Source organism: Tetrao urogallus (assembly GCF_951394365.1).
Source record: "Tetrao urogallus genome assembly, chromosome: 5".
In the NCBI taxonomy this organism is placed as follows: domain Eukaryota; kingdom Metazoa; phylum Chordata; class Aves; order Galliformes; family Phasianidae; genus Tetrao; species Tetrao urogallus.
The window spans coordinates 2496513-2516941 of NC_136818.1; the positions used below are offsets into that span (position 1 = coordinate 2496513).

Below are 20429 nucleotides of genomic sequence, written 5' to 3' on the forward strand. Positions count from 1 at the left end.
TCTCTCAAGGGCTGTGATTTTAAAATTGCTTGTTGTTTTGGTGGACTCTGCTAGAGTTCCTTGAATCTATCCATGGTTTTCTTTTAGTCTGGTGCTCTGAACAGAGTGCTCTCCTCCTTCTCAGACTTCATCTGTCCACAGCAGATGAATCTGTCTCCAGTGTCTTTGAAGTCTGAGGAGTTGTACTCAGTGATCCTTGCAGTTCACTTCCAACTCAGGAGATTCTGCCATTCCCTAATGGTTATAACTTTCTTTGGGACACTGCCTTATTGTCTGTTGTCACCCAGCACTTTTCTACAGAACTGATCTATGCCAATTGTTGGTTGTTGGGTTTTTTTTTAAATCTATATGTTTAGCTTCTCTTTCTTCACCCTTCACTCTTTATTGTGTTCCCCCTTCATCATTTGATGCCATTTTTCCACCTCTCCTGTCTTCCAAATGTTCGAAAATCATTCCAACCTCGGTGACATCTGCACGTAATGTGTATTGCTGGTACTGCCTGCTGACTTGTTAAGGAGGATGTTCAATAATCTTCTTGCAGATCAGCTTTCATTAACTCCTAGTACACCTTTTCAGTTTGATAAGTAAGATTCCCAAGATTTAGTGCTAGATGGGCTTCATAGTAACATTATTTAGACTTTCCTTAACTTAGCTATGAGAACAGCACCTGGGATTTGTTAAGATGTCTCTTTTCTGTTGGTTCTTACCATGCAGTGCTTTGATTCTGCTAGATACCAGTTTGATTCACTATTACATGTTGTTGTTTTCTTAAATCCACATAAACTGTAATCTGTTTACTTATGAAGTCTGGGTATTAACCGTAGCAAAAGAAAGTGTGACTATGCTTTTTGATTTATATTTAACTTCTATTTATTATAATTAAATCATTTTCTTCTTACAGCTCAATTGAAGATAGACATATCTCCAGCTCCAGAGAATCCCCATTACTGTCTAACTCCAGAGTTGCTGCAAGTGAAACTTTACCCAGACAGCAGAGTTAGACCTACAAGAGAAATCCTGGAGTTTCCTGCCAGGGATGTCTACGTTCCAAATACCACGTACAGGTTAGTTTTGAAATACGTCTCACATTTCAAGGCCTCAGATTGGCAGGTCCAGAGATTTTTACTTTATCAGCTGCTTTGTTGCAAAACTTGCTGCATCAGTTGGTGTGCTGTGCCAGAGACACAGAAAGGGTCCAGACTGACACAGCAGAAAATACACAGATGTGCAGGGATTAACATAGTTGCGTAAAACTTGGCTGTAGGCAGGAGGGTGGCACAGCTTTCTTAGTTTCTCAAGATACAAAATCAAACTTGGTGGAGTTCTTTTCACATTTATGCAGGTCTTTTTCATTTTGTCTGTGTGCTAAAGGCAGTGTTCTCTAATTGGCTTTACTGCTTTCTGTTACTTTCCAGGGCTTATTTTCATTAATTTACAGTGGAGGTTAAAAAGTGAGGGAAATGAATAATCCATTCGTATTTCCACTTTGATTTAAAAGCAATTTCCTTGTTTACAATGCTTTAACAAAATAAAGATCTGGAAGAATATTTTTGAGCATTTTCAGAAAACAATAACCTTCCTATAGCCATATGCTGCAGGCAGGAGCAGATTTCTTTTCATTATTTTCCTTTATTAATTTAAAGATTTTTCACTGTATTACTGAAGATGATACATTTCTGAGGGGCAGTGCCTTCTTCAGTTGAGTAATTTCACCAGATTAACTTGCAAAATCAGTGGTTCTTGTTGTTGAAATTGGATAAATACAGACGAGGCTTTTAGAAAACAGAGCTTACAAGAAAGAGTTTAAGTTCCACACCTCATGTCTTTTCAGAAATTTAATTTATTGTGGTTTTTGTTGGATTTTGTTTTTTTTTTGGTGGAAATTAGGTAATTATACACTACAATACTCCAGTACAAATGCGCAGCACTGTGTGTTTTCTGCTTTGCAGTAAATCCATAGGAAGTTGTAGCATCCTTGCAGTTTCTGTGTGATTAGCACGTTCTGTTCACAGTTTCTTTACCCTGACAAATCACGTATTAAAACCACTGTTTGTATGGTTGCAAATGTTGACATAGAAAATCCATGCTGTACAAGGTAAAATAGACAAGTCAATATGACTCAGTATAAGTGTAGAATTGAGGTCTTTGTCAATAAACAGTTCCGCTTTGTCAATAAACAGCCATCTGTAAACATGTTGACAGTCCTACTGCCTTGGAGGATTTTGCAGCTGAAGTTAAACAAATATGAATGATTTCAGGAGCAGCAGCACACAGGTTGGCCTGCAGGGTTTGTTGGATGGTACCATGGACTCCACAGGCACAGGTTACTCAGCTGTTCTTTGTTTTGTCCTGTGCTCTCTTAGTCTTATTAAGTTCTCAGTGAGGTGTATTGAAGGGTCACAAAGGAATGGGTCTGAAGCTCTTTCAAATGAGAAAATCTCCCACTCCTTTCAGTGAGCTTTGAAGTTTAGCCCTTAAGTTTCAGTTTCAAAGTGTGGTTCAGTTACTTTTTGAAGTGTGATATCTAAGAGATTAGGTCTACACCATGGCTTACTTGATGTGTGTGTACATCTCTGCAGCTGCGTGAGTACAGTACTTCAGCAAAAATTGGCCTAATGTACACTGCCAAAAGTTTGTCTGGAAATACACAGAACCCTAAAATAGGGAGTTCCTCATCTTTCATTTCCTCCTTGGAGCATTCAACAGCAGTGAATTGAACCAAACATTTAATCAGTTACTGTATGAAACACAATTTCTTTCTTTTCCCACGGTCTCAATACCTACAGGTCCTCTGTAGTACTTTGCCAGCACTTTCTGTTTGCTTGAACACTTCCTGTGCCCTCCTGCACTGCCCAGAAGTTAATGCAGCAGCCATAAAACCCCCAAGCAATGTTATCTAATAAATAGATAGGCATCTGTTCCCTAGGCAATGGGGTTTGATCTTAGAGAGATGAAAGCTCTTCTGAACTTCTAGCACACTGACATTTGGGCTAGGATGAATGAGAATACTCACCAAACATACAGTAAGACCATCATATGTGCCTCAGGGTTTATGTCATTGGAGAATGCACCATACAGTGTATGGATTTGGACACACATCTGATATTAAACATAATAGGAATTTCTTTGATGCTCAGTGTATTAGCTGTGAAATGCATCCGGTTGAGCATTCAGTCAAAAATTTTTAAATCTGTTGGGTGTATCATTATTCTGGTTGACTTGAGCAGGTAGTATCTTCCATTCCTAGGTTTCCAGTATAAGCCTTTTGTTCTGTCTAGTCTTCCTTTTGACCTTGGTGCGACATACTTCCCATTAAGATTGGTTTCCTCACATTCACTGTGCCACCAGCCTCCTGAGAAAAAAATATTGTAATATCATTTACTGTCAGTTGTTCCTTAACCTATTGTGCTCAGCTTGAGTACACAGTTCCCATTAGCAACATCAATCTTTAGGCCAGTTCCAGCAAAAGTGACAATTACCCAGTGTACCCAAATGAAATGTTGCTTGTACGTGGAGCCACTTGATGCTTGACACTTGAAGGCCACTGTGCAAATGTTGTGCTACCTGTTAGTGGCCGCTTCACGTAGAAGTAGTGGTGCATAGAAAACTTCACACACAAATGCTTCCACTGAACTAGGACATTTGGGTCTGCTCCATATAGTTTCCCATAAAGCTCCACAACAGACTTATTAATTTACTGATATTTTTCTCAAGTAACTGCATCTACAGGAGTAAACAAATCACTTTTTATTGGCCAGGGTCCTTCACCACCATCTTGAACTGGAAGCCCAGTTCAGCTGGCAAGAGGTAAGGGACTGGCTGTGGCTCGGTGCTAAATATAAAAGTACAGCATTTTGAAAGTCTGTTCATCTGTGTTATGTCCACTACAGATTATAACACTCAACATTGTTTCAGACATCCCCAGTTTTCAAACTGAGAATGCTAGAAACAAAATGTTTGCTGTGTGAAGCAGTTGCCTGGCAGGGCACTTTGTATCCCGCAGTTTAATCATTATTTGCTTTTTGCATTGTTTGCTTTTTTCTGCAAAGCAGCAAAACGTAAAAGCTTCATAACATCAGTGAATTTAGGAAATGTTTAAACAAATCATCTTTAAGGAGAGATATATCTTTAGCCTCACACCTCTCTTCTTCTTTTGAGAGCAATTTTAGTATACACTTTTGACAAGCAGCTTAAGTCTTCCTTTCAGTGGAAGCTTGCCTCTATTCTTAGCTATTGGCTTGTAGTCAAAATGGATCTAAGATCAATTTTGTCCTCTTCTCTTTTGCAAGAAGGGAAGAAATCTGCCACAGCAGAGCGGGCTTTAGAGAAGGAGCTGTATTCCGTAGCTCACTATCTCAGCTTTAGGTTTTATTTCAGCCACTTCTGCTGGTTCTAACTCTGGCTATTTACTCAGCTTCACTCTGCTTTTCTTTTCCCTTCTATAAAGTAGAAAAGTGATACCTCATTGTTGTAGAGCCCAACAAAAAGCATCTCCCACTCTTTCCTGCAGCTATTGTCTCTTTTCTGCTTCTAAAGCCAGCCAGATATCAGTAAGCACTCACTAAAGCATACTGCCATCCTTCATTTAGCAAGGGAACATCCACATTCGTGCACCCAGCATACCTAGGTAGTTTTGTGGGCAGTCGAGGTCATTTATTGTGGCCATATCATGGTCTGCAGTTGAGAAGCGCAGTTCTGTCTGCTCTGGCAGTGCATTGGGGATGCTCCCAGAGATCCGTGAGAGCTGCAGCACGTAGTCTGTTTCAGGGCCTCCCAGGGTGAATGCATACTCGATGTAACGCTTATTATCTTTCCAGTCCTGCAGCTCAATCCGTAAGATGTAGTCCCCTTGTTTAGTGATGGAGTAGGTCTTGTTCAGGCCTAGCCAGAACTCCTCTGTGAAATCATAGTAAATAGTGGGTGTGATTATGGAGCCAAATCTGAATGCATTTACCATGTTTCTCAGATATCTAAACCATACCTCAGGTAACTCATTCACCTTTAAAATGCATTATTTGAGACTATTTGTTTGAGTAAGCAGCACAGCGTCAGAATCAGTGTATGCCAGAGGTGAGGATTTGAGGTTGGATGTTATTGGAGGAGAGTTTTTAGTGTAATGGGTTGAATGTTCCCTGAAAACCCACAGCACTTGAACTGCTATTGAATTTTACAGGTAACCTGCAATTGGTGCATGTGAAAATACAGTATTTAAAAGGATCTATTCATTGCTTTAATTAAATCGGTTATATGAGCCTCGGGAACTGTTGATCTTTTCAGAGGTCTCCTGCTGCATTCTGAGTTTACCTCTTCCTAATGTTGGTTTAGTATATGAGAGTTGGAGACCAATAAAGGGGCAACTGTAGCTTTCAGTAGCATCAGACAAACTGCATAGGCAAAAGTCTACCTCAGTTGTGAGCTGCTATCCCAAACTGGGGTGGCGTTGAGATACTGCAGCTCCTTATTGTAAACGAGGTGGAAGCATGTCAGTTGTGGTGCCCAAATTAGTGAAGTTTTAATCTATGCCTAGAAAGTAAAAAATATGTTCTAAACCAAAAGAAAAACAGGGGAAGTGTTCAAAGCAGGGAGGCTGGTGTGAAACTCTTGGTGCTGGAAATTCTTCGGAATTGGTGGCTAATAGGTGAGCAGAAGTGTCTCTTCAGCCTGCCCAGCCAGGGGGGAGGACATTGGGCACCTCGTGGGCAGCCAGTGATGCTGTGTAAGGGAGCACACACAGCCTGAGGCTGGGCAGCTCTGTCTGGGGGTTGTTAGGAAGACGTGGTTGCAGAAAGTTCAGGAGAAAGTAGTGATCTTGGTGAGGCATTGTGTTTGTGTGTATTCCACAATGCTTAGGGTTGCTTTGTTAATTATTAAAACAGCACTTAGCACGTCCTTGCCTTGATTCAGCAGGAGCTTCTGTACATGCATCCCAAAGATGCGGCATTGAGAATTTTACTAAATTATTCTTCCTGGTGTTGCACTAGTTAGGCAAGCTGCTTAAGTTTGTGTGTAGGTTTTGTCTGCTCTCATGTGAACACCTTTCATTGAGAAGATTCGCCTTCTAAAATCAATTTGTACAAAGAAATGAAGCAAAAGAAGTGTTTTTTACCATTGAGATCACCAAAACCATTTGTATAGGCATCCCAGGTTTGGTTGAAATCTAGTGATCCATCCACTCTGTTCTGGATTACTGTCCAGGAAGTGCCTGTGAATGCAGAGGGAAATAAATCATAAACCTGGCTTAAGTGCTTAAAACACAGGAGAGAAGATGGAGTTTAATGGAGCCAATAGGCTGCTGCTGGCTAGAACTGCTCTGAGATCTTTCTCCTGCCCAGGTTATGACAACCCCATGGCAGACATTTCAGCAAAAGTAAGCAAAGCAGTTTTTTGCACAGGGCAGCTGCGTGTCACTCTGTTTACACGCACAAACATGTTGTGTTGCCCTGTTACGTTTGCATCAGCCTCTTCCCCATCTGGCTTTGACAAGAGGCTTAGGAGGGAAGCTGCAGAGGACATGCACAGGGCAGCACTGCAGGGTGCTCTTATCTCTCATCTCTGGGCAGTGCCAAAGGGAACAGGCAAATGAGTGAGTTTCTTACAAAGGTAGAGCTTGGGTAGGTGCAGCCACAGTTCCAGGCACATATATGGCTCCCCTAAACATGGTACAGAAATCCTGCCTCCTGGGCTCACCTCATCGGGTTAGTTTGGTACAGCTGAGTCTCAGTCCATGCTATGAAACCCAAGTTTTGTTCACTGTTTGTTTTCTATTTGGAAAACTTAATTCACGGTTGCAATGTAGTGACATTTATAGTTGCCATTTTCATCTTTACACCAAAAAGTACTTGACTTTTTAATATTAATGTGTTCATGTTAACTGCATGGATACTACTGAGAATTATAATAGCATGAGTATATTTGAGACACATCTCTCACACACACATATATATATATAAGAGAAAAGGATGCATAAGACAGTAAGCTTTTATGCACTTTGGGTGATATACAGTATTTTGGCTCATAGGAAGATCAGAAAATTAGACTGTTGCTAGCACAGCTGTCTTACCAAATTTCATTTCACAGTAGACATCGAAAGCTTCTGAGCTGTTGGGCTTAATAGTGTAAATACCACTGGAGCGTGTGCCACTGTTGTAGAGAGCAGTGCAGTCAGGAGTGGCACCTAGGAAGGCAAACAGCAGGCAATTACAAATCCTGTTTTGTACGTGGTAAGTTTTAATTCAGTTTTGTAACTTGGATTTTTCATAGGGCAGGGCAGATACAGAAACTCAAAGAGTCTTTTTGGTCATTATTACAATAAAAGTCAAGAAATGGACAAATTGCTTTGATAATACAGCTGATGTATGTTTTCTAAGTGAATTTTGCAAAATTTTTAAGGCTTAAGATTGGACTCTGGCAAATGGATTTTGCCACACCTCAAAACTTTCCCAATAAATTCTGTTCCCATTGCTGCAGTTTGGAAATGCATCTCAACTTCAAAAAAGGGTCTTCCAAATCCTGTAATGAGCTGAAGTAAATTAGTTGGCTGCTCATACTCTCCAAGACAGGCATCAGTAAGTGGATTGCAAAGATTGTCACAGCATGTATTGAAATGGAGTGAATGGAGGCTAAAGATTGAGGATGATGGCACAATTGGATGTTGTTTGTGTGTCACCCCATAGACAAGTATACACATAGAGTGGCTAAACAGATGATGTGTTTTCCAAAGCAGAAAATGCAGCTCCTTGCAGAAGTGCTGCGTGTAACATAAGAGCCCTTGATTACTAAAACCCAACAAGGTGTTTTGTAGTGCACGTAAGGCATGTGGTCTCACCTTCCACTTTGTGCATTATGGCTGTGGAGTTGTGCCCAAGGAAGGGGCTGCCCTCATTTGATTCTGCTTGCTCCTCGGTGAAGGAATTCTCTGCGAGTTCCTGGAGCTCAATGTGGTTTAGCTGGCAAGAACCGTAATTACAGACTGTTAATTTCCCAAGGCTCTGAAATTATTGGATTCATGTATCAAACTGAGCAACGTAGTACAGATAGTAATTTTTTACATGAACATAACCATTTAAAATACCCAACTTAGTACATACAAGTACTTTAGAAGCACACTGGTGGATTTCAGTTCTATATGTCAGCTATTCCACTGCCCAAACAACACAGGATTCACAGGGTATGTGACCAGTTCTCATGAGGTGCATGTTAATGAGTAAATATAATTAGCTTACTTTCTCATTACTGAGACAAATAATAGCAACACCTGAAGAGCACAGAACAGTTATTTTTGTAAAAGGCATTTCCCTTTTACAGCTTCCTCTTAGGAATAAACTAAATATGAGCATGTCAGTTACGCCCATTTTTTTGGTTACACATGTGGGGCTGCAGAACATGGTTCCCTATTGGAGTGAATATTGGAAAAGGAGAAAGAGATGGAAAGTGATGATGCTGAGAAGACCAAGGGAAGAACAATAACAGAATAGATAATGAGGAAAAAAACACAAACAGCAATCAGGAAATAGAACAACGTATTACTGATGGGCAGTGGTTTGAGGCTGTGATCTCCATTGCTGCGTGCAATGGCCTTGGCCTCCAGCCTGGCAGCACAGCAGGCTCTCAACTGAAGAGGTCCCAGCTGTGATCAGAATCACGTCTAGCATCCTTTATGCTCCCAAAACATCATAAGAGATGTAAAAGTCAGAAGCGAGGAATGTGATGGTTCACGTACCTTGTCCTCCAGCTCCATTATTTGGTTGTGCTGTTTGTCCAGCTGCACGTGCTGGTCCTCCACGATTTTGTGGAGTTGCTTGATGTGATTGTCCTGCTGCTCCACAAAGGCCTGAGGGCAGCAAAGGAGGGAGGCTGCAGTTAGAGAAAGGCAGCATAAGGCTGTCACAGTGCCAACCTAACACATCGTGGGGTGACTTGTGAGAGGCACAAACCATTTCACGTTGCATTCTCCATAGGATTGTCTGCTTTTGCTCTAAAGGCACACATTTCTTTGCCACTGACATGAGTACCCAGGTTATTTTAATGCTTGATGGAGGAAAAGTGCTGGCAGCTTCGTAGGCTTTTACTGTTGCTGTCACTTTCCTTCCATGTCCACGTGCAAAACATTTACATTCTGTGAAGTTGGTCCTTGCTTCAAAGTAAATATATGGCAGTGACCATAAAGAGAAATGATGGCAGGTGTTCAAGGTATTAGCTGGGGGTTTCTTTTTTCTTTCTTCTCTCACATGAATATCCAGTGTTTTCTCACACAAGTTATTTGACCATTTTATGCTTTTGCAGAATCCATTTCATACTTCCTTTTCCAGTGGAAGTTTTATACCCACCCTCGTATTTGCATGTATTGACATTAAAACTGTTAACACATACAAAATTCTTTGTTCTAGGTGTCATACAGGAACTATAAATATCCTTCTCTAAAGGTTAAAACTTCCTAATTTTATGCTGAGCAGACAGACCCGAGTGCACTGACTCATAATGAGCCAATGACATATGAAGCTTTGGACTTCATAAGCAAATCACTTTCCCAATTAATTTTATATCCTCATTATTATTACAGAGTTTCTTAAAAATGATTTGCAAAATGTACTGAAATGATGCAGAGCCCAATCATTTCACCGTTTTCTCTGGCTCTTTAGGATTACTGTGGTGATCTGTTTCTCAATGCACAGTAATACTGCGGTGAAGTTGCAGGGAAAACATCAGTTTCTAATGTATAATGACAGATAATAGCATTACAATTTACTTGGCTTTATGTGTAAAGGACTTTCACAAATCTACTTACTTTGAGTGAAGAAATTTCATTTGTCTCCTGCACTGTAGGCTGGATAATGGCCAACTTTGTGACCTTGTCCTCCAGTCCCCATACTTTTTCTTGCAGCTGGATTTTGTTTTGTATGAGGTCTTCAATCTTCAGGTTCATCTCCTGCGAGAGATTCTTTATCTCTTCATTGTTGATTTGCAGTCTCGCAGTAGTTTGTCGGAGTTGTTCTTCTTCTTCCTTGATTTCACTGGTTTGCAGTGAGAGCTCATAGAAAGACCTATCGAAAATGTAAAGTTTTTGAAAGATATCATTCATCTGTCCCTTTGTCTTGTGGACAAAATCTTTAAGACCGTGCCCGAGCTGGAGGAGTCCATTGGCTAAGATTCGGACATCATCTAGCATGGCAAATCTTGATTTTGTCTCAGGAGATGCAGCAGAATCAAGGAGAGAGAAGTCCTTTTCAGCCCTAACTGAAAGAGCAAGTGGGGCAGTGAATAGAAGGAGTAAAATGATTTTCATGTTTTCTATTCCTGATATGCTTTGGTTGTTCAGCAGAGACTTTTCCAGATAGTTTTCACTGTGTGAATGCTCTGTTGAAGAATTTAATCTATATATACTCCTCTTCATTTTAGAAGAGGCAGACCAAGAAGTTGATCATTAAACTGAACAAATTTGAACAATTGTAACCCCACTCGAATCTAGGTTGATGCCTGGGAAGGTAAACCTGAGAGGCAGGCACGTTGCTGATAAAACTGGCTCTGAACTTTTCCATCTGCCAGACAGTCTGTTTTAAAATGTTATTGATGATGTAGGATGCGTTTCTGACACAGCACTCGTTAATGGATTAATTGTGAGACATAATCTCACTAAAGAGCCCAAATTGCTTCTTGTGTTGTGTGATTTCTCTTATTCCCTTAGGAATGTAGAAGGATTTGCCCTACTTAGGAGCACTGGATGCTGCACTTCAGGTTATGCAGCTTTTAGATAAGCTGGGGAAGGGCAAAATACTCTCCGATGATTCACACAATCTGATTTTCATCTTGTACCATTTTCTGATGTAACTCATCGTGCTGCAGTGGATTTGCTTGTCAGCTAGTTCAGATTAAGTGAGAAAGTGGGAATTAGGTCCAGAGATTGCCTGGATGTGATTCTACTATCTTAAGGTTTGTGCAGTAATTTACACCATATAAAGCTTATTTTTTAAGAGCTGCTTTCCAGAGGTGGGTGAGATAAATAATGTCCTGCTTTCATTTCTCACCTTACAATTCCCTTTGCTTTTTAAGATTCTCAGTGAACCAAGCAAGTCTGCGGGTGCTTTGAAATAAATGTCCAGCTCTGCACTGGGTCTCTGCATGGAAGTGTTTGTTTTTCAGGGAGTATTGCAGTATGAATGAAAGGTATTTTTCTTTCTCATAGCAATCCAAGAAATCAGTCCATGCATAATATAGTCTCTACTTTGAAGGGTTTTTAGGTCATTGCTCAACTTGGCCTGGGCTTAGTGTCTGATGAAGGTCTGATAACGTGCAGTTAACCTGCTCCTTCCTCCCTAATAATTAAATAACATGAAAGTGTCTCTGATTAGTTGGTGAATTGTTTGCACCAGTATGACTTGAATCAGACTTACTGGAGTATCTGCACAATGCATACAAAAACAGCAGTCTTGGCACTGGAGAGAATGGGGACATATTCAAAGGGATTTGTAGGCATAGATTGGGAGCAGATGTGGGAATTGTCCCTAAATACAGTCAATAATCAGAGTTTTGTAATGGGAAGCAGCACTGCATTTTCACAACCCAAACGTGCAGTGCTGTCTTGTGAAGAATAGTCCAGTAATTTCCAGTCCTGGAAGGTGTCCTGCTGCAACAGACTGTCTTGAAGGTCTTAACTCTGGCTGTGCTGTGCGAAGAGTTGGGGAGCAGGAGGGCAAGGACAGCCCTGAGCTCTGCTATGCATTCTGCCAAGGATTCAGATAGCCTTTGCTTTGTTTGAATGGCAGTGTATTGGTAACAGGTAATTCTGGCCCTCCAGATATTGCAGCTATACAATCCTTCTGCCTTTTGAGACAGGCTGACAAACTGGAAAGAGCTGTGATAGGTGCAGGCCAATATGGAGATACCCCATGGTTCTCCTAGTTCTGCTCAATTCCACACAGCTTACATAAGTCAGGTTAGAAACGTGCACTTGAAGGGTATGGAAAGAGGTTCTTACCAATTAAATGCCCATTGATGACCCATGCAAAGCAAGAACTGAGCCCAGCTGGGTGAGACGGGGCTGCATCTGCTCACAGTTGGCAGATGTAAGACATGGTGGAGGGCAGTTACTTAATTGCTCATTGGAGTCTGGAAGGCTGCGAGCAACAGGGAGTTTGGTTATAGGCTGTCATTAAAGGAACGCATCAAATTAGTATTTACCCAGCCCTAATGAAAATCTGTTAGGAAAATAGTCAGAACAATTAGAGTAATTCATTGGAAGTTGATAAGCCTGTAAGGGTTGCAGTGAGTCATCATTTCTGCAGCATTTTCTCATCTCTTAATACCAGTGGAAATGTATGAAGAGCTATTCAAAAAATCCAAGGATGTGCAGGATCCAATATCCTAGGAATTGGTCCTGTCTTGTGCCTGTGTGGGAAGCTCTTGGGCACCTTAACAGTTTGAACTATGAAAGGTTTGATACTTTTAGCTTTGACTGAGATACATTGTGATTGGTAACCCCACTTAGACACTTCGGGTCTGAAAAAGGAAGATAAAACGTGTGCTTTCAATGTGTACATGTTTTCTGTAGGGAGAATCATCAGATTAGCTAAACTTCCTCTACACAAGTGACAAAGTCTTTATCTGGGCCTGATGCTGCTCTGTGATAGGGAGCAAAGTCCAGTCTCTGGTATCTGACACAGGAATTTGGGGCTGCAAAACTTGAAGAATTGGTTGTAAAATATTTTTTTTAAATAAATACTTCCTGCAGTCCACATCAGAATACTTGGGATGGCTTTGGTTTTACAGGATTTCAGAGGAAACATTTTCTTCTGTCTTAGCTATTACTTACTGTCAAGAAGGTTTTCTCAGTTCTGATTTATGTTGCCCCTGTTGTTCCTAAAATCTTTATTCTTGGCTTAATCTTCAGAAAAATTACACAAATAACCAAACAGTTGGGGTCAGGAATGTTAGCAGGTTCCCTGCATGTCCTGCTGCATAGTAGCTGAGCACAAAATGGGAGCTCACTTGTGCCTGAGTGCTGCTCAGACGTGACACTGCCGTTTCATGAATGAGAAAGGCAGTCAGAATGCTCTGATGTCAAATGTCACAACATCACGAGTGGCTGCCGAGCACATGCAGCTGTAGAACTCTCCCTGTTAATGCCAGTGCCAATAAAATGTAGCAGTGATAAGTGTGCTTGGAAATGTCACCCTCCAGTTCTCAGATGTCTTGACAGTCACAGAGTCCATAAGCAAAGTAGGGCGTAGGAAGGCACAGAGAAGAAAAACCCTCTGGCACGATGAAACTGTAAGATTTAGGAGCTGTAGAAACCCTAAGGGCGAATCTCGTCTCTGTTGGCCTAACCAAGAAAAGATGTATTTAATAGACATGGTCCTAAGGATCTTTCATACACCTGGGTGACCTTCTTTAAGTAGGCTTTGCATGGTTTTGATAGTGGGAATAAAGCAGAGAAAAAGGCCTCTGGGATTTACCAGAAAGGGGAATTTTAATAATGTTTATAGACATCTCTTTTAAGATTTAAGGTCAAGTCTTTATGTTTATTTCCAAGGCCTGGCCTTTTGTGCTTTGGCCATTTATTTTACAGAGGTAGAAGTACTTTTGAGATCTGTTTGAGAAAATAATGTAAGCGTTGCATATGTTTTGCATTATAATAAGTGCTCCAGATGCAGATCCTTGAGTTTAAAGCTTCTGGCCAAAATCTTTAGTGATAGAAATCTGCAAATAATACCAGGAAGTAGCTGTTGCTTGAAAGCATGAGGACTAGTGCTCCTTGTATTTTATCAGTGTTTGTTGGCACCGTGGTGTTATTTCCATGGCAGATCCTTTCCCATCACAGAGGATGGTGGTTGTACCTCCAGTGTCCTCCAGACTCTACTGAGCTTTGGTATTTGTGCATACAGATAGTGGGGTGGGGATTTACAGTGCAATGACTTGAAGGAAAGAGGGTAACACAGGTGAAACTGAGAAGTCAGCTGAAGCTGTGGCTGGGATGTAATGTCAGGTCTGGTGTCTGCTTATAGCTTTCCACCTTCTTTCTAGAGTGACATCAATTTGCTGAAATGTCATCTTTGCTCCCAAGCCAAAGCAGAAGAGGTGATAGGAGAACTGGAGGCTTGGTTCAGGCTCAGCTCTGCTATTCGTAAATCAGTCTCACACGTAAGAACTGCCTTTAATATAGGGATCCTGCAGCCAGGCTTCCCAAATACATTAAATCCTTCTCTTAGAGCACTAATAATACTTAATAAAAGTTTTATGAGCAATGTACATTTTAGAGTAAATTTTCATATCCATTTTCATTTGAAAAAGAACATCAAGGAGCAAATGTATTCATGCCAGAACAAAGTAATTTAGTAGAGTCACAAAAATGGCAAAGGCCCTCTCTGAAATAGTAGGAGAGCGTTGATTAGGCAAAGCGACAATGGGGATGGGATTCAAAAAATTAATTCAGCATGAAGGACTTGAAAAGGAAGAAATTTCCCATGTGCCAGCTAAGCATATTTCTCTGCTTGGAAGGGTGGAAAGAAGTCGGTCTCCATAGTGCAGCCCCACAGAGCCTTCTGGAGCTGTGCATCCGGACTGCCCTGTGCAGATGCTGACCTCAGGGAAGTATCTTCTGAGGCTCTTGGAGCACTCCTTAGGACCAGTGTTAGCTGGTGTCAGTGCAGATGAGATTACTCACGAGTACTGGGGAGCAACTGGAATTAGAAACGTCAGAACAAAATTGGATGGGACCCTCTGCAGCCTGCTCTAGTGGATGCCAACACTGTCTATGGCAGGGGGGTTGGAACTAGATTGTTTAATGTCTAATGTATGCCATTCTATGATGATTTAGCTGGTCACCTCAGGTGCTTCCAGGGCTACTGAGTGTTCTCACTTCTTAGCCATCTGTTTTACCTGATCCCTGTCCTTCCCAGAGTGTGGTACTCAGGTGTGGAATTGAAGACACCATCCCATCTGAGTCACTGCAAAGACTGCGTGTCTGCTGAAGATGCAGATGTTCATTTAATCCAATCTGTTGTTGGAGGAGAGGTGTTATACCTGAAGTCATCTTGATAAAGGGAGATTTGAAGTAAAAATTGAAAGGTCAAAACAAGTCAACTATTTAACAAAGGCCAGCCACCCTATTGAGATGTCTTCTTTCCACTTGAATTTGCCAAATAACAATTTTTGGATGTATTTTTCAAGCATCTTTATAAACAGGAACTATTTCAAAATATCACGACAGCTTAAAGAAGTGACTTTTGTCTCCTGAAAGGAGAGGTTGTCATCAAGTCACTTGTGTGAGGGTGCATTTCTGATCAGGAGAAGACCACCTGACTAATGGAAGATGTCAAACATTCACTTTGTCTCTCTGTTTTCTTTGGGGTTTGAAGTAACAGCATTAATAACAGTGTGAACCCCGTCATTCTCACCCAGAAATGCTTTTGTGTCTTGCAGGAATCTTCTTTATGTCTATCCTCAGAGCCTTAACTTTGCCAACCGCCAAGGATCTGCCAGGAACATCACTGTGAAAGTCCAGTTCATGTATGGAGAGGACCCAAGCAATGCTATGCCGGTGAGGGGAGTGCTTGGTGCTCAACGTGAATGCTTCGTGCCAACAAGGCAGGATACACATTGCAGCCATAAAATCTCTGTGTTAAAGAAAACTCAATGGAATACACTTCCAAATAAATTCCAGGAAGCACAGAGTCACAGTGTTTTTGAACCCAGGGGGTGTTTGTACCGGGTATGCAAAGTAACAATATAGCACTTGGTATTTTGACCTTAGATGCTTGCAGTGGGACTTCTGAATTCTCAATCATCCTGATCTTTGTTGGCTCTGTCTGGGGATGGTTACATGCATCATCAGTTCCTTAGCTCTATCTGTGTGCATGTGTGAGCAGGACTATTAAAATTGTAAATCTTCAGTGACTGGGTAGAATAGAAGCATAGAAGCAAAGGAGTATGTAACAAGTTGGTGTTGTACACAGCTTCATGGAATAGAACTGTGAATGGGATTATGGAACAGACTCGTGGCACCTCTCTGTATGCTATTTTTCTTCTTTTTTACAGGTCATCTTTGGCAAATCTAGCTGTCCTGAATTTTCCAAAGAAGCATACACTGCTGTAGTATATCACAACAGGTAAAATCTGTGACAGTTTGTAAATGGAGATGGGTCCCTAAGGATAGTATTGTTCTACCCAAAAGGATGTTTACCAGTGAAACAGTTGTGGAGCTCACCAGTGAATCTTCCTCATTGACATTTACTTATCAAAGACTGTCTGCATAGCACTTCCATCACCTGACACCGTAGGTAGTGTTGTAGTTAGCGTGATACAATGAGTAGGAGCTGGAGTCTTTGTTTGCTCTGATACGTGTCAAGAGCATTGTGTCAGGCTGTGATCTTGAGCATTTAGCCCAACTCAGCAGATGCTCTAAGGATAAGCTTCAAGTTAGACCTGAAAATGTATGATATAAACACTCGTTAGCAAATACTTTGCTATTGTGTTGAGTAATTAGGTATTTAGAGCTTTCTAGGATGTAGTTACAGATTAGAAATACTTGGTTTTGAAAATTATGTCAGAGCAGCTCAGGTAAGGAGTGCTGAATCTGACCTTAACATACTGTCTGTCTCTGTGGCTGTTCTGGAGAGAAAATCTTGTCCTTCGGGTTGGGTATTGTGGCATCAGGGAAAAGTTCATTGCCTCATGGGGAGAGACACAATTCAGAATGCCTGTGTGAGGAGGGGCTGCACTGCAGCCCACCAGGATGCTGCTTGTATTTTTTTTGTAGACTGGAAATAAACTATGGAAGTTTTTCCAGTCCTTGATGATTAGAAGGAAAAGCTTTAAATTCCTTAGAGTATTCCTTATAACTCCTTCCCTCCAGATAGTTTAACTCAAAAGATCTGCAGCACAAGATAGAAAACCACACTGCTTATATTGATGACTAAACAAAGGGTCTGGTTTCTGCACAGGTCACCTGATTTTCATGAGGAAATCAAGATTAAGCTTCCAGCCACTTTAACCGATCACCACCATTTGCTTTTTACTTTCTACCATGTCAGCTGCCAACAAAAACAAAACACTCCCCTGGAGACTCCAGTTGGATACACCGTGAGTGGCTTTCAATCTCTTTTTCAGCACAGGATAATATTCTGTAGATGGATAATGCATTTATTTGCAATTTTTTTAGTCATAACTGTCAGTGTATACCATTGTAGAGTTTGAGACAGTCAAGCTTGAGGATTTCAGTAAAGCCTTAAGAAGTTTTTATTTTCATTTTTTCTTGTTGTTCAATTACTTAAAGTGGATTCCAATGCTTCAAAATGGACGGTTAAAGACTGGTCAGTTCTGTCTCCCTGTCTCACTGGAAAAACCACCACAGGCATATTCAGTGCTTTCTCCAGAGGTGAGTAGTTTCTCACATTGAAAATCAGCAGGAGAATACTTCTTTTTTTTAAAAAAAAAAAAAGAAAAAAAGTGAGAAGTATATGTGCACTTATAAGCTTCTGTGTGCATGCATCTGTATTTCCTAAATGCTAAGTATAGTTGTGTGTGTTTGTGCACAGAATCATAGAATGGCCTGGGTTGCAAAGGAGCACAACGCTCATCAGTTCCAACCCCCTGCTGTGTGCAGGTCGCCAACCAGCAGCCCAGGCTGCCCAGAGCCACATCCAGCCTGGCCTTGAATGCCTGCAGGGATGGGGCATCCACAGCCTCCTTGGGCAACCTGTTCCAGTGCCTCACCACCCTCTGGCTGAAAAACTTCCTCCTAATATCCAACCTAAACCTCCCCTGTCTCAGTTTAAAACCACGTGTATGGTCTGACAGTAAAATGAAATGGCAATTGTAATGAGAACTACTGTAGCTTCTCTTTCTGTCACATCTCCATTCATCCTTCTGCTCACCTGTAGGTTCCACTTCCTGGAATGAAGTGGGTGGATAATCACAAAGGAGTTTTCAATGTAGAAGTTGTTGCTGTCTCATCCCTCCATACTCAGGTAAGCGTTAAGATCTGTCGTTTTAATAAAAAAATCTTGATAATCTTTTGGCAGTTGAAACACTGTCAAAGAGTTTGTAATGAAGAGTACAGCAATTACAGTAGTGAAATTACAATCTCATTTTCAGTTCTGAGCCAGCAGACCTGTTATTCCACGTTCTGCTGTGAGTATATCTGAGAAGTTCTGCTTAAAAACATGAATGGTTTGGCCTTTATTCACAGGGGTTGAATGGCCAACAATGTTTTCAGACCTTTGACTGTTGTTTTAAATACAACAGATCTAACATGCTGTCCAAGCATATGATGTTTTCTTGTTTTTCCTTTTCCTCCCTGTCACTTCTGTTTCCATGTGTATTTTTTGTCTGTCTTTGATCCACAATGAGAGATGGCAATCGTTTTAAACTCATCGTTTCAACTTTTAGTTTATTAATTCCTCGTGTGTCTTTTTGATGGTTTTTTGATGTATTTTGTTTGTGCTGTCAATAGTACCATGACTTCAGTGCATTTCTGTCTGTTTATCTAAAGAACACAGTCTGTGAGTTCTCTACTTTTGCCTGAACGCTTTCTGAACTGGCTGATTTAAGCTGAGCTTAAATAGGCAGAGCTCTCACAAGTGTTGAGTTTCTGGTAATTTTGTGGAATTAAATGTCCAGATAGAAGAGGGGAAAGAGAGAATCCATCAATGAGGACAAATCCACAGAGAGCGGTGTTCATTTGGGAGCTTCTTGCTGATTTCTGTTCTGTGCTTGTGTGTAGGACCCTTACCTTGACAAGTTCTTTGCACTTGTCCATGCTCTGGACGAGCACATGTTCCCTGTGCGAATAGGAGACATGAGAATTATGGAAAACAACTTGGAAAATGAACTGAAGAGCAGCATTTCAGCTTTAAATTCCTCTCAACTGGAGCCGGTAGTGCGATTTCTTCATCTCCTGCTTGACAAACTGATTCTTCTGGTAGTAAGACCTCCTGTCATTGCAGGCCAAATAGGTATTCTATTTAAGTTTTATAGAGAATTACATAGCTGAGAATTTGACACTTCCAATGTTATCATATTTATGTAGAAATAAATAAGTCCATTTTTATCCTTTACTTTAGTGCCACTGATATACCATGCATCTTCAAAGTAAAACATTCTGGCATCCAGACCAGTGATGATATACACAGGAGCAGCATTCAGTGGAAAGGTTTTCAAAAATGGGTGGTAATTTGGTGTCCAAGTTGAGACACCAGAAAGGAGCCTGACTTTCAAAGTTGGATGCCCAGTGCTTTCTTAGCGTTGGAGCCTGTTAATGTGTCTCCATACTGACATTCAGAAGCTAAGACTTTCAGTCTCACTAGCCCCCTTGGAGAACTTTGAAGTAGGTAAATTAAGAAGACGTAGATGCTGTAGTTTCTGTAGCTGTTCTAGTCTGATGTTGTCAGCATGAATAATCCCTTCTTTTGCTCCCTGTTATGGGCTTTGTCTAAGTGGCCTAACTGAGCATTTAATTAAACTTCTCAGAAAGGAAGCCGGCAATTCAAACACTGGTGAGGAAGTTCCTGATGTGTTTTCTGAGCACACCAATACACAGGGAGGTGCTGACTGCAGAGAGGAAAGGGAGATGTACTGACATGGGGCACTTTGTAAACCAACTTACGTTAGATTTACTGTTTCCAGCTGCAGTCTGCTTCATCCCTCATTTGTTTAAAATATCTAGCCAGGTCCATGTGTGGATTTCTATGCTCAGTTTTTTGAACAGAATGTTACTTGAAAACAGAATGGAATTGCTCTTTTTCACTTTGTATTTTGACTGATACTTAAATGGGGCCAAGAGTTTACTGAGAAATGTCTGACAAATATCCAGAGGGCATCAGCTAAACCAGGATATTGTTACCATTGCAAACTGGGGGGGCCAAAGTTGGTCTGATTCCAGAAATCAAACCTAAATTCATCAAGTGTTATTAAAATGAGAGGAACTGCAACACTGCAGCACCTGCCTTCTTGTCAAGTTGTTTATTAGACCTACTTCAAATACCAGCTTCAGTTTTTCTTGAGAAATGCTTGCTGTACTCTAACAAGCTTCACCATTTATCCTTTAGAAGGTGGATGAAATGCATATTCAGAATTTGTGGGGATTGCTGAAATCTAAAACAACTTTTTTTTTCTTTTCTTTTTTTTTTTCCAGTTAACCTGGGCCAAGCATCTTTTGAAGCAATGGCTTCAATCATAAACAGACTTCACAAGAACTTGGATGGAAACCAGGACCAGCATGGCAGAAACAGCCTTCTTGCTTCCTATATTTACTATGTTTTTCGCCTACCAAATACCTATCCCAACTCGCCATCACCAGGTAGCTCTTTTTTCACTTTATTTCAAGTCACAGTTTGTTAAAAGCAAGCAGAAAGTGCTTCCTGGCAGATGCTCTGAGCTCCAATTGCATGACTGGTTCCCTGCCAAGTCCTGTTATTAACTTTCTCTGCGATGCAGTG

The 20429-nt window shown here is 41.0% G+C and overlaps 2 protein-coding genes across 5 annotated transcripts in view; one reads left to right on the top strand and one right to left on the bottom strand.

The window, feature by feature from the left end:
* DOCK7 (dedicator of cytokinesis 7) overlaps positions 1-20429 on the top strand; it is a gene marked incomplete at both ends in the record, with an annotated part of 88447 nt that overhangs the window by 33356 nt on the left and 34662 nt on the right. For all 4 annotated transcript variants that reach the window (XM_079536160.1, XM_079536161.1, XM_079536162.1 and 1 more), the window contains 8 exons: positions 902-1064; positions 15415-15532; positions 16030-16100; positions 16935-17073; positions 17267-17368; positions 17874-17960; positions 18716-18947; positions 20126-20290. In XM_079536160.1, the coding sequence (XP_079392286.1) occupies positions 902-1064; positions 15415-15532; positions 16030-16100; positions 16935-17073; positions 17267-17368; positions 17874-17960; positions 18716-18947; positions 20126-20290 (1077 nt within the window). The remainder of the gene's footprint in view (positions 1-901; positions 1065-15414; positions 15533-16029; positions 16101-16934; positions 17074-17266; positions 17369-17873; positions 17961-18715; positions 18948-20125; positions 20291-20429) is intronic.
* ANGPTL3 (angiopoietin like 3) lies at positions 3171-10282 on the bottom strand (the record flags this gene model as incomplete). The annotated part of the gene is made up of 7 exons (XM_079536164.1): positions 3171-3352; positions 4624-4896; positions 6107-6202; positions 7061-7174; positions 7826-7946; positions 8720-8830; positions 9785-10282. The coding sequence occupies 7 exons, from the start codon at positions 10280-10282 to the stop codon at positions 3171-3173; spliced, it is 1395 nt and encodes a 464-aa protein (XP_079392290.1).